At 40.3% G+C, this 13919-nt stretch overlaps 2 protein-coding genes across 2 annotated transcripts in view; one reads left to right on the top strand and one right to left on the bottom strand.

Moving 5' to 3' along the window:
- The window catches only part of LOC134624293 (NACHT, LRR and PYD domains-containing protein 12-like), a 521298-nt gene that overhangs the window by 440328 nt on the left and 67051 nt on the right, over positions 1 to 13919 (bottom strand). The gene's annotated exons all lie outside the window — the stretch shown is intronic.
- Positions 1 to 13919, top strand: part of LOC134646798 (NACHT, LRR and PYD domains-containing protein 1a allele 5-like) — a 61482-nt gene that overhangs the window by 40577 nt on the left and 6986 nt on the right. The window contains exon 6 of the mRNA XM_065469976.1: positions 1231 to 1435. Within this exon, the coding sequence (XP_065326048.1) occupies positions 1231 to 1435 (205 nt within the window). The remainder of the gene's footprint in view (positions 1 to 1230; positions 1436 to 13919) is intronic.

Genomic DNA, 13919 nt, shown 5'->3' with positions numbered 1-13919 from the left:
CACTAGTACTTTATATAGCCACTGTAGAAATTAGCCACATATCTCACTGATTCTAACCACACTACTGTAAATGCTGTATAGACAATCATTCTGTACAATATGATAATTATAGTTTTACAACTGTTTATAACTGTTTATAACTCGCATAGTTCATATTTTATATTTCTCTATAGCTTTATATTTCATATGTCTGTATAGTTTTCATATTTATATCCTGTTCATAGCTTGTACTCACTACAGCCTGTACATACTTACAGTTATAGCATATTCATGACATACCTTCATACCATGTGCATTCTAACATACCCATAATAGACTCATATTTTGTACCCTCATACCTATAACAGACCCATTTCTGTAATATGTCTATATATCTATATAATTGCTAATATATATTTTGTAATATATCTATATCATGGCTAAAGCACTTTCTGGATATATGCAAACTGCATTTCATTGCCTTGTACTTGTGACATGTGCAATGACAGTAAAGTTTAATTCTATTCTATTCTATTCTATTCTACTCTGGTGCTGAGTCTGTAACCAGGCTATAGCAAAGTGTTAGCAGAGAGAGGAACATAAAAAAGCTGGCAAGAATACATGAGTAAATTCCCTGGGCAAATAATATGGCCTGAGTCCATTAGCGCACAGTTCAATGTCCGGGCAGCAAATCCGTTCTTTGACTATTATGTGGGCATGGTTACACCACCAGTTGTTACCAAGAACAGCACTGCTTACTGCTTGCGGTGCTGTCCCTGTCATGAAACATGTCAAGCTACAATGACAGTAGATGTTTGTGTGAAAGTGCTGGAAGCAAATGAGTGTGTGATGTTCTTCAGTGTTGCACTTTGTAGACGCTCCCTGAGCCTCACAGCCAACTGCACATAGAGACCAGTGTTGTTAGTCCAGGTCAGAAGATGACTTGTTGGAATGAAAATGAGCTTGTAGTTTGTCTGCTTTAATCATGTGACTGGAATAAAAAATATAACTTTTTCTATATTTTTTTTTACGTTTTTATGATAAATGTTGGACTTTAATGTGAAAAGTTCAGAGTTTTTTCTCTTGTTGTGTGTTTGAAGCTGCTTCCTGTTGGCTTCAGCTGTTTGGAGTTTCCATTTTCTAAACTTCTACATTCTGAACCTTCTTCAGCTCTGAACAGATGATGAAACACTGAATGATTTCAAGCTCACACTTTGTCTAATAAACTTACATCTTTCATTCTTTATACAGATTGAAGGACTGTGGTTTGTCAGAGATCAGCTGTGATTATCTGGTAGCAGCGCTGAAGTCCAACCCCTCCCATCTGAGAGAGCTGGACCTGAGTACTGACATTGGGCACTTCACTGAAAACAACAAGCTGCAGGATTCAGGAGTGAAGCAGCTGTGTGGTTTTCTGGAGAGCCCAGGATGTGGACTTGAAACTCTGAGGTCAGTCGCCATGCTTTGATGTGAGCTGGAGGCTGAGACATTTAATAATGACATCACACTGAGTGTTGTTATATATGAAGTTTACTTGTGAATGATTTCCTACTTTGACTGTGTGAAGGCAGTGATTACAGCAATAACTGTAAGAAGTATTTGGACTGACAGAAACATGTGGACAGCTTTTATACTGAGGGTATAGACAGAGTCTTCCTCTGTGTGTGCTGTGTTCAAAGTTTCGGCCAATCACAGCTTCGTGTTGTTATTTAGTGCAGCATGAACACACAGTGGAAAATGTTCAGCTGACAGAACTGTTTTATAATCCAGACTTTGAAATTGGCTCAGATTATTTCCTCCTCTGTTACAGTTAGCTCACTCCAACAGTTAAACACACAAGCATTTATATTCAAAGCTTTTTATTAGAAAACCATTTAATCTTCTACTTTCTAATTTTCCAGGGAGCACAAGTGAGCCTGCAGTCTGAAAGTGCAGTGCTCTGTGAGGAGAATAAGGTATTAATAATAAGAATCAGCTTATATTAGATAATAAGGTTTATTCCAGGAAGCTGCTTCCTGTTCCAGATCAGCTGATCAGAGCCAGGTCAATCAGCTCTGAGCATGCTCAGTCTGAGTTACGGGCAGTGGTCTCAGCAACAGGACCACTCTCAGCATCGACCAAGTGTGTTTGCTTTTGGAACTGTGTCGTCATTCCACCTACTTCACATACAAGGGTCAGTTCTACAGGCAGAAACATGGGTGTGCCATGGGCTCCCCAGTTTCACCCATCGTGGCCAATTTGTACATGGAAGAAGTGGAAAAGAGGGCTTTGCTATCCTACCCTGGAACACCACCAAGCCATTGGTTCAGATATGTGGATGACACCTGGGTGAAAATCAAATCTCAGGACGTTTGCATTTCACGGATCACATTAACTCGGTGGACCAACACATCAAATTCACCACGGAGGATATGAAAAGTGGCAGGTTAGCCTTCTTAGACTGTGAGATTTCCATCAGTAATGGGGGACATCTAAAGGCTGACGTGTACCGTAAACCTACACATACGGATCAGTATCTAAGGTTTGACTCTCATCATCCACTGGAGCACAAACTGGGTGTCATCAGGATGCTACAACACAGAGCGAACACCATCCCCACTGACACAGTGGCCAGGGAGGCAGAAGAACATCAAGAAGGCCCTGAGTAAATGTGGTTATCCCAGCTGGGCTTTTGTCAAAGCTGGAAAGACACCTAAAGAAAGCTCCAGCCGATCCAGGAGAGAAGGACAACCGCTGCCCAGGCGAAAACCTGTAGTGATCCCATATGTGTCAGGAGTATCGGAGCAGTTGAGACGCATTTTTTCTAAACACCGGGTCTCTGTGGCTTTTAAACCCCAAAACACGCTGCGCCAAAAACTGGTCCACCCCAAGGATCGGGTCCCCCGACACAAACAGAGTAACATAGTGTACGCTGTTAAGTGCCAAGAGGATTGCCAGGATTTATACATCGGGGAAACCAAACAACCTCTGGCAAAGCGGATGGCACAACACAGAAGAGCTACCTCGTCAGGCCAGGACTCTGCAGTCTATTTAGACATACAGGCCAGTGGACACTCTTTCAAGGATGAGGATGTACACATCCTGGACAGGGAGGAACGCTGGTTTGAGCGCGGAGTCAAGGAGGCCATTTACGTGAAGAGGGAAAGACCATCTCTGAATCGAGGAGGGGGCCTAAGGGTACATCTTTCGCCATCTTACAATGCTGTGATTGCAGCCATTCCCCAACTCTCTGTGAATGGGACTCATGGCCATTGATCAGTGTTCTTTGATCAGTGGGTTTTGGTCAGTGGTTGTAGATCAATGGTCATGGGAATTTGCATAATTATGATTAAGGAACTGACCTCACAGCCCATTGTTCCTTCAGTGGGCTGGTTTCAGTCATTATGCAAATGTACTGTTTATAAGGTTTGGGGAAACCTGCAGTCAGCTGAGACTGAAGAAGTCACTTGGATGAGTGACGAAACGTTTCTCCAACAAAACACTACGTCCAGATGAACAGAATCAACTTTTGGAGAGATACGGGCCCCATACTACAATTCACCATGGCAACAGGTAAAAAAAGAGCAGAGGCTTGATGTGAATCCAGAGGAGCAGGAATATGAAGATGTTTCAGTGCCGAGCTGTCAGGGTGCCTGGGTCTTTGACCCAGTGTTTTCAGTTTTGTCACGTTTAGTTTATGTTTTTTTTTTTTTAATTTGTTCATTTCAGGCACAACAATAAAGTTGAACATAAAGTGCACAAAAACAAAAACAAACAACAAAATGTACCTGAAAAGGAGTGGGATGAAGAAAACTTATTAAATCCCACCCCTATATTCACTTATCAACAAAAACAATAAACTTCCCGCAGCTACGCCCAAGCAAAACAAATAGAACCTTCATAACTGAATACAGAATATATTAATTATATATTGCGTTACCACAGGTAACAGGCAATAATAATTACAAGTAACAAACACACATACATATACATACATACATATATATCTACACACACATGTATATATATATACAGTGGGGCAAAAAAGTATTTAGTCAGCCACCGATTGTGCAAGTGCCCCCACCTAAAATGATGACAGAGGCCAGTAATTTGCACCAGAGGTACACGTCAACTGTGAGAGACAGAATGTGAAAAAAAAATCCATGAATACACATGGTAGGATTTGTAAAGAATTTATTCGTAAATCAGGGTGGCAAATAAGTATTTGGTCAATAACAAAAATACAACTCAATACTTTGTAACATAACCTTTGTTGGCAATAACAGAGGCCAAACGTTTACTATAGGTCTTTACCAGGTTTGCACACACAGTAGCTGGTATTTTGGCCCATTCCTCCATGCAGATCTTCTCCAGAGCAGTGATGTTTTGGGGCTGTCGCCGAGCAACACGGACTTTCAACTCCCGCCACAGATTTGCTATGGGGTTGAGGTCTGGAGACTGGCTAGGCCACTCCAGGACTTTCAAATGCTTCTTACGGAGCCACTCCTTTGTTGCCCGGGCGGTGTGTTTTGGATCATTGTCATGTTGGAAGACCCAGCCGCGTTTCATCTTCAAAGTTCTCACTGATGGAAGGAGGTTTTGGCTCAAAATCTCACGATACATGGCCACATTCATTCTGTCCTTAACACGGATCAGTCGTCCTGTCCCCTTGGCAGAAAAACAGCCCCATAGCATGATGTTTCCACCCCCATGCTTCACAGTAGGTATGGTGTTCTTGGGATGCAACTCGGTATTCTTCGTCCTCCAAACACGACGAGTTGAGTTTATACCAAAAAGTTCTACTTTGGTTTCATCTGACCACATGACATTCTCCCAATCCTCTGCTGTATCATCCATGTGCTCTCTGGCAAACTTCAGACGGGCCTGGACATGCACTGGCTTCAGCAGCGGAACACGTCTGGCACTGCGGGATCTGATTCCCTGCCGTTTTAGTGTGTTACTGATGGTGACCTTTGTTACTTTGGTCCCAGCTCTCTGCAGGTCATTCACCAGGTCCCCCCGTGTGGTTCTGGGATCTTTGCTCACCGTTCTCATGATCATTTTGACCCCACGGGATGAGATCTTGCGTGGAGCCCCAGATCGTGGGAGATTATCAGTGGTCTTGTAAGTCTTCCATTTCCTGATGATTGCTCCCACAGTTGATTTTTTCACACCAAGCTGCTTGCCTATTGTAGATTCACTCTTCCCAGCCTGGTGCAGGTCTACAATACTTTTCCTGGTGTCCTTCGAGAGCTCTTTGGTCTTGGCCAGTTTGGAGTCTGACTGTTTGAGGCTGTGGACAGGTGTCTTTTATACAGATGATGAGTTCGCACAGGTGCCATTCATACAGGTAACGAGTGGGGGACAGAAAAGCGTCTTACAGAAGACGTTACAGGTCTGTGGGAGCCAGGGATTGTCCATGTTTGAGGTGACCAAATACTTATTTGCCACCCTGATTTACAAATAAATTCTTTACAAATCCTACCATGTGTATTCATGGATTTTTTTTTCACATTCTGTCTCTCACAGTTGACGTGTACCTCTGGTGCAAATTACTGGCCTCTGTCATCATTTTAGGTGGGGGCACTTGCACAATCGGTGGCTGACTAAATACTTTTTTGCCCCACTGTACATACATACACACAAACTTTTTTTTTTTTTTTTTTTTTTTTTTTTTCCTTGGAATCCATGCCAGCAATGGTAAGAGAACAGACATTTCAGAGCACACTAACACCATCATTGATTATACTGTGACCAGACCAACTGTTTGTAGAGAAATTTAAATCTATGAATATTTTTGCATTGTTTCAGTTGTAAACTCAGACTGTTCCAGATTTTCACACCACATACAGACACACAAAAACCTTTACGGGTTGTTCGAGTTCTGGGTAATTTGAATTGTCCAAAGCCTCTCACATTATAAGCCCTTTCTCGAAATTTCAAATATAGATTGTAAATTTGCAGGTAGAAGTTTATTAAAGGCTTTGTATAAGATTATGGATGTATTGTAATTAACCAGATCCTGGAATTTAAGTAACTTTGCCTGAAGAAAGAGTTTGTGAGTATGATCTAGATAACCAGCCTTGTGAATAATACGCAGTGCTCGTTTCTGTACTGTGACTAATGGATTAGTTGTGTTTTTATATGTGTTATAAACTTCCACACAATATGTAAAATATGGAAGAACCAGAGTACAGTACAGAGTACGAAGTGCATCTTTATCAAGGTATGGTTTCACTTTATTCAAAACTGCGAGGCTTCTGGAAATTTTGGTTTTTATGTGTCTGACGTGGGGTTTCCATGAAATTTTGTTATCAATTATGACTCCCAAAAATTTGTTTTCACTCACATTATCAATGGGTACACCTTCTATAGTAATTGGTAATTCTATATTATATTTTAAATTACCAAAAAACATTGCCTTAGTTTTATTTATATTTAATGATAATTTATTTATATCCATCCATTTTTTTATTAATTTTAGCTCCCTGTTTACAGTCATTACAAGATCAGTATAATCATCGCTACTGAAAAATATGTTAGTATCATCTGCGAACAGTATGAGTTTAAGTACTTGAGAAACATCAAAAATATCATTTATGTAAACATTGAAAAGTTTTGGTCCCAACACTGACCCTTGGGGAACACCACATGTAATACCAAGTTTCTCTGAATGGTAATGCCCTATGCTAACATATTGTTCCCGACCCGTTAGGTAACTTTTTAACCAGTTTCCAGCTTTCCCTCGAACACCATATCTTTCCAATTTATCCAATAAAATTGAGTGATTGATTGTGTCGAAGGCCTTTTTGAGATCAACAAAAATACCAACTGCATATTTATTTTTATCCAGTGCATTGGTAATTTCTTCTACTGCCTCAATTATCGCCATAGAAGTGGTTCTTTGCGTTCTGAAACCATACTGACCAACATTTATTATTTTATGTTTTTCAAGGAATTTTTCTAATCTTGAATTAAAAAGTTTTTCTAAAATTTTTGAGAATTGAGGCAGTAGTGAAATAGGCCTATAATTGGTAAAACTGTGTTTGTCATTACTTTTGTATAGTGGTATTACTTTTGCAATTTTCATTTTTTTCGGAAAACAACCAGCCTGAAATGATAAATTACAGATATATGTTAAGGGACTAGCAATGTTCAGAATAACCTGTTTAACTACAGACATATTTATGTCATGATAATCCATTGAAGACTTACTTTTACATTTTAATGTGATATTTATTACTTCTTGCTCATTTGTAGCTGAAAGGAACAGTGAAAAGGGATTTGGTTTTATATTACTGATATTTTCATTTTTTTGACACGGGATGTCCGCTGCTAGTTCAGGGCCAACATTTATAAAAAATTTATTGAACCCATCAACAATGTTACTCATGTTGTAATTTACACCATTTGCATCAATGAAATATTCAGGATATGATGTTCCAGAAGATCCTTGTTTAATTAAGTTATTTAACACATCCCAAGTTCCTTTTATTTTTTTTTGATCAAGGTCTTTTTATTGAACAAAGAATTGCTTTTAACAACAATTACGGCAGTATTAACAAACAGTTGTGTATCCCCCCCCATACAGAACAATATAACTAAAACCCAGCCAGAGAGGAAGGAAGAGATAAGATAAAAGAAAATTACAAATAAAAAGTCAATAATAAAATAAATGAATAACAGCAAGGGAAAACAACAACAACAACAACAAACAAACAAACAAAGAAAAAACAACAAAACAAAACAAAAAAAAAACCCACACACACATTAAGCGATAGTATCTGGACTTAGCTTTTCAAAGTAAGTAAGAAAAGGTTGCCATGTGTCATAAAACCTCCGAGTTGAACCTTTTACAGTGTAGCAGATCTTTTCCAGCTGAGTATAGTACATGACATCCTTAACCCATTGGCCATATACAGGTGGAAGTGGCTCTTTCCATTTCAATAAGATCAATCTACGGGCCAAAAGAGAACCAAAAGCCAGAAGATCAGAGTGTGACCTGGAAAGGCTGGGATCATAAAGTGTTACCCCAAAAATGGCTATAAATGGGCAGGGTGCAATTGGGACACCAAATATGTTGGACATAGTTTGAAATATACTTTTCCAAAAGCTGCCCAGTTTTGGACATGCCCAGAACATGTGAAACAGAGAAGCAGGCTCTTGTTTGCACCGGTCACATGTGGGGTCAAACCCATCCTTGACTTTACTCAATCTAGCTTTGGACCAATGGAGACGGTGAACCACTTTAAACTGAATCATCACATGTTTAAGGCAAATAGATGACGAAAAGATTCTACTGATTATCTTATGCCAAGTCTCATCCACAATCTGCTGGCCAAGGTCTCTTCCCTATCGTTCCCTAAGTGATTGCAATGTGGACAGCCTAAAATTACTTAACAGCTCATAAACGTCACTTATAACCCGCTTGGCATTTGGTTTAAAATCAAAAATATCATCCAAAAGGGATGGAGGTGGACAGAACGGAAAGCACCCAGTATTAGAAGCAACAAAATTCCTGAGTTGTAGATATCTGAAAAAATGTGACTGAGGGACCTTGAACCTGTTCACCAGCTGTTCAAATGAGGAAAAGACATTGTCCGTGAAAAGAGCATTCATTGAAGTTATTCCAAGCTTTGTCCATATATTAAATGCCTTGTCCGTTAAGGATGGAGAAAACATGCAATGTCCATGCGGTGGCGCATTAAGAGAGAGTTCAGTCTGTTCAAAGTGCCTTCTGAGCTGGTACCATAGTTTCAGTGAATGGATAACAAGAGGATTCGTGGTGAAGCTGGAGATCGGTCCCGCCAGAGGCAATCTGGCACACAGCAGAGACATCAGGGAGGATTGACTCACTGACAACTTTTCCAGTGTTACCCATGATGATAAATTATCATGGTCCTTTATCCAGTACAATAATGCCCTTATATTAGATGCCCAATGATAAAACAGAAAATTTGGGAGTGCTAAGCCTCCTGCGCTCCGCGGTCTTTGTAATACACTCTATTTCAGCCTAGGTGGCTTTTTGTTCCAAATGAAGGAGGAGATTTGACTATTTAGATTATTAAAAAATGACTTAGTTAAAAAAATTGGAAAACATTGAAAAAGATATAGAAATTTAGGAAATATAGCCATCTTAATGATGTTTAATCTACCACCCAGCGAAAGAGGCAAGGACTCCCACTTTCCAAAATCCTCTTTTAACTTAGACAATAAAGGAAGATAATTAGTTTTATACAAGTCTTTATGGTTCTGTGTAATCCAAATGCCCAAGTATTTGAACTTATTATAGCTGAGTTTGAAAGGTGCCAAAGTAGACGAAGGTTCCCCGGTTATTGCACCTAAAGGCATTGCCTCACTTTTCCCGAAATTCACCTTATATCCGGAAATTGTCCCAAATTCCTTAAGTATATCTAAAAGTTTAGGGAGGCTATTTGAAGGGTTGGAAATAAACAAGAGCATGTCGTCAGCATAAAGAGAGACTTTATGTTCGACATCCCCACGACGTATTCCCTCAACCTCAACACAATGTCTCAGAGCAATAGCTAGCGGTTCAATTGCGATGGCAAAAAGAAGAGGTGACAAAGGGCACCCCTGTCGTGTGCCACGCTGAAGCTGAAAAAAGGGAGACAGGCTATTGTTGGTCCGAATAGCCACTACAGGGGCACAGTACAATACTTTAATCCAGGATACAAAATTACTTCCGAAGCCAAATTTTTTAAGCGTATAGAAAAGAAAGTCCCATCTCACCCGATCAAACGCTTTCTCTGCATCAAGCGAGATTACGGTTTCCAACACATTACCTTTGACATGGCTATAGATTATATTTAATAAACGTCTAATATTAAAAAAAGAATACCTGTTTTTGATAAAGCCTGTCTGATCGGGTGAGATAATGGAGGACAGATGTTTCTCTAAACGGCGGGCCAACACTTTAGCGAGGATCTTGGTGTCCGTGTTCAGCAAAGATATTGGACGGTATGAGCCACAATCTAAATGATCCTTATCCTTTTTTAGAATTAAGGAGATCACTGCTTGACGCATTGTTGGAGGCAAGGATTGTGAGAGGAAAGATTCCTCAAAAGTTGACTTTAACAATGGATTCAATTGGTTAGAAAACTTCTTGAAAAAATCAGAAGGATACCCGTCGGGGCCAGGTGATTTTCCAGACTGCATACTCCGTATAGCCATTTCAATTTCAGCATTAGAAATGGGCTCCTCCAAACTGGTGGCCGCATCGTCTCCTAAGGACGGGATATGAAGTTTCTCAAAGAACTTTTCTAGTGCCAGGTCATCTTTAGCTGGGGGGGAGCTGTATAAAGTCTGATAAAATTTAAAAAAACTATCATTTATACCTTGGTTATCCGTACACCTTATTCCCTGGTCATTTCGGATCTCAGGGATAGCTTGATTAGCTGTTCTTTGTCGTAGCTGATGAGCTAACAGCTTGCCTGTTTTTTCTCCATGTTCGTACGAGTAGCTACGCAACTTCGAAATTAGATACTCGGCCTGTTTTGTAGATATAAGATTATATTCAGTTTGTAATTTCAGCCTACGTTTATATAATACCGGATCAGGGGAATGGCTATATAGAGCGTCTAGTTTAGTAATTTCATCAGCTAACTGAGAGAGTCGCTCAGTATCACGCTTTCTTTTGTACGCACAAAACGAGATTATCTGGCCTCTCAAATATGCTTTTAGGGATTCCCAAACATTTGATGGAGACATCCCTGGGGTTTGATTGATAGCAAGGAAGAAATCTATTTGAGACCTAATATAATTAACAAACTCGTCATCTGCTAACAATACTGGATTGAGTCTCCATGGTCGATAATTAGAATAGGCATTGGGAATACGCATTGAAAGAACAACAGGTGAATGATCTGAAATCACCATGGCCTTGTAATCACAGTCTGTTACTGAAGGGAGAAGTTTTTTGTCCAGAAAGAAATAATCTATACGAGTATATGTTTTATGGACATTAGAAAAAAAAGAATATTGACTTGAATTCGGGTTACGGAATCTCCATACATCAGCTAACCCATAGTTATGAAGAAAACGCTGAATAACACGTGCTGATTTTGAAACAGGTGTGCTTTTGTGCGAGCTGCGGTCCATAGCAGATAGTGAGCAATTTAGGTCCCCACCAAAAATAATATTATGTGTTGCCATGTTGGGAAGTCGTGCAAAGACGTTAGTGAAAAAACTATGATCGTCCCAGTTAGGGGCATAGACATTCGCTAGAATCAAGGGGAACCCATATAAATGTCCTACAACTATAACAAAACGGCCTGCAGGGTCTTCATCTATAGTTGTGGCTATAAATGGCAGAGTTTTGCTTATCAAGATCGCTGTCCCCCGAGCTTTAGAATTAAATTTAGAGTGATATACCTGGCCTACCCATCCAGACTTGATTCGAAAATGATCAGAGGTACGCAGATGCGTTTCCTGGAGAAATGCTATATCTGTTCTAAGTCGTTGTAGATGAGTAATAACCTTTTTCCGCTTGACCGGATGGTTAAGCGATTTTACATTCCAGCTTACAAAATTCACTACCCGATCACTAAACGATCGCGCTTTACTCATCTCTGCTCAAATAGTAAAATATGAAAGCCCCAGATGCAAGACACGCGTAGAGAAAAAAGAAAAGAGAATGGAAAAAAAAAAAAAAAATGAAAAAAACAAACAAACAAACAACAACAACAAAAAGAGAAAAAAAAAAACCAAAACACAGTGATAAGTAAAATAAACATATCTGGCTGAAGCCCAAACCAAGAACATAATGAGCAATTACACCAGATTGAACATGGTGACTGCCAAACCCCCTGCAAACAAATCCACACATATAGCCTAGTGCTTGTTTGGTTTACTATAGGCCAGCGCCTTAGGCTCCCGCTGACCGCGTGACATAACATATCCTACAGAACATAACAATAAAAATCGACGTCCATACAGGTTATAAAAGTTTTCGAAACCCAATGGTATTGTCATGAAATAAAATGAACCAACATGTGCTTATGAGATAAGTTTAAATGTCTTAACAAGAAGTGTCTCTGTAAACTTTTCATCACAGTGCGAACGCTGCAATAAACAGAGTCATGTATACGCAGCAGTAACTGAAATAACCAACCGTACCGCTGAACTTAGGCACGGCGCTCCCACACAGGGCATCAGGCGCAGCCTCCTCATATGTTAATAATATGTTCTTTAACATATTCCATTGCCTTCGCCGCATCCAGAAATTCTCTCTCCTCCCCGTTGTGCGTGATACAAAGTCGCGCTGGGAACCTGATCCCAAAGCGGACACCTTCTTGTTCACGAAGAAGTTTCCGGACTTCTGTGAAAGCAGCCCGAGCTCGGGCCACCGAGGTCGTAAAATCCGGGAATATTGCAATTGGTTGTCCATTGAACCTCAGCGGAGCTTGGGTCCTGGCACGGCGTAGAATTTCCACACAATCCTGGTAGTAATGAAGCTTGGCTATGATGGCGCGCGGGTTACCACCCAGCTTCCTCGGGGCCAGACTCCTGTGTGAGCGGTCGACAATAACGTCTTTGTCCATACCCAGCGCTTCACGTAATAGCGCGGATACGGCCGTGGTGGAGCAAGAATCTGGGCCCTCCGGAACCCCTATGATACGGATATTAGATCTCCGCATCCTGCCCTCCATGTCATCACATTTGTCCTTCAGGTCAGACAGCTCCTTCCTTAAAGTCTTCACTGTAGATTGCAAAGTGACCACCTCATCGCTCCACATTGACAGCCCGTCCTCCACTTCTTTCACCGTGGCCTTAACTCCATCAATTTCAACGCGCGCTGCCGCCGTACTGTTAGCGATCTCATTTCTCACTTCCTGCACGTCAGCCCTAATGTTATCAAAATCTTCTTTCAGTGCATTCCTGAGTTCTTCTTTTAACACCACACTGATATCGTCTTTGATGGACTGAAGGAGCTCCAATTTCAGGGCATCAGTATCCACAAAACGCCCATCACTCTGCTGAGTCTGTTCCTCAGTGGTCGCTGAGCCGGGCGCCGCCCTTGGGTCATCGTTAGTACTCTCGCCCGAGGATGTGCTGGGCCTAGCCGCCGCTCCTCCTGTGTACTTATATTTTCTTAGATTAGATGCCATTCTGTCTCGGATGGAGCTGTAATATGGTATATAAAACTGTTAGTTACCCCTGCGACACAAAATGAGATTTTGTAGGTTGAAAAAAAAACAGTTTCTGAAACTCAGTCAGCGGGAGCCTTCACGAACGCGTCTTACTCCATTGCTGGCTCACTAGCGCCCCCCCCCAAGTTCCTTTTATATTGTTTTTATTATCATATAATCTTCTTCTATAATAAAGTTGTTTACTCGTTCTTATAATATCAGTCAATTTATTTCTATATGCTTTATATCTTTGTTCCACTTCTTTTGTTTTTACTTTGATGAACTGTTTATACAGATTGTTTTTCTTTTTGCATGCATTGATAATTCCTTTTGTGAGCCAAGGACTTTTTATCTTTTTTTTCTTTGTCCTGTATTCTTTTACAGGACAATGTTTATTGTACAACATAGTGTAAATATCTAGGAAATTTTCATAAGCCTTGTCCACCTCTGACTCTTCATACACCGAACTCCAATCTTGTTGCGCTAAATCGAAATTGAAGGCATGAATTGCTTCTTCATTTATTGTTCGCTTTGCTATCGTAATCTTGGTATCTATTATTTTTTTTTAAATCACAGTCATACAAAGTAAAAACTGGTAAGTGGTCAGTTATGTCACAGACAAGCAGGCCACTATTAATTTGGAAATCCATGACATTAGTAAAAATGTTGCGAATAATAGTGGCGCTATGTGATGTTATTCTGCTTGGCTTTGTTATTGTTGGATATAGTGATAAGCTATACATCGTGTCAGAAAAGTCATCAATGGCTTTTAACCTTGTTGGGTTTAGCAAATCAATATTGAAATCACCGCAG

Source organism: Pelmatolapia mariae, linkage group LG3_W (genome assembly GCF_036321145.2).
Source record: "Pelmatolapia mariae isolate MD_Pm_ZW linkage group LG3_W, Pm_UMD_F_2, whole genome shotgun sequence".
Lineage (NCBI taxonomy): Eukaryota > Metazoa > Chordata > Actinopteri > Cichliformes > Cichlidae > Pelmatolapia > Pelmatolapia mariae.
This window is presented reverse-complemented; position numbering and strand designations above follow the sequence as displayed.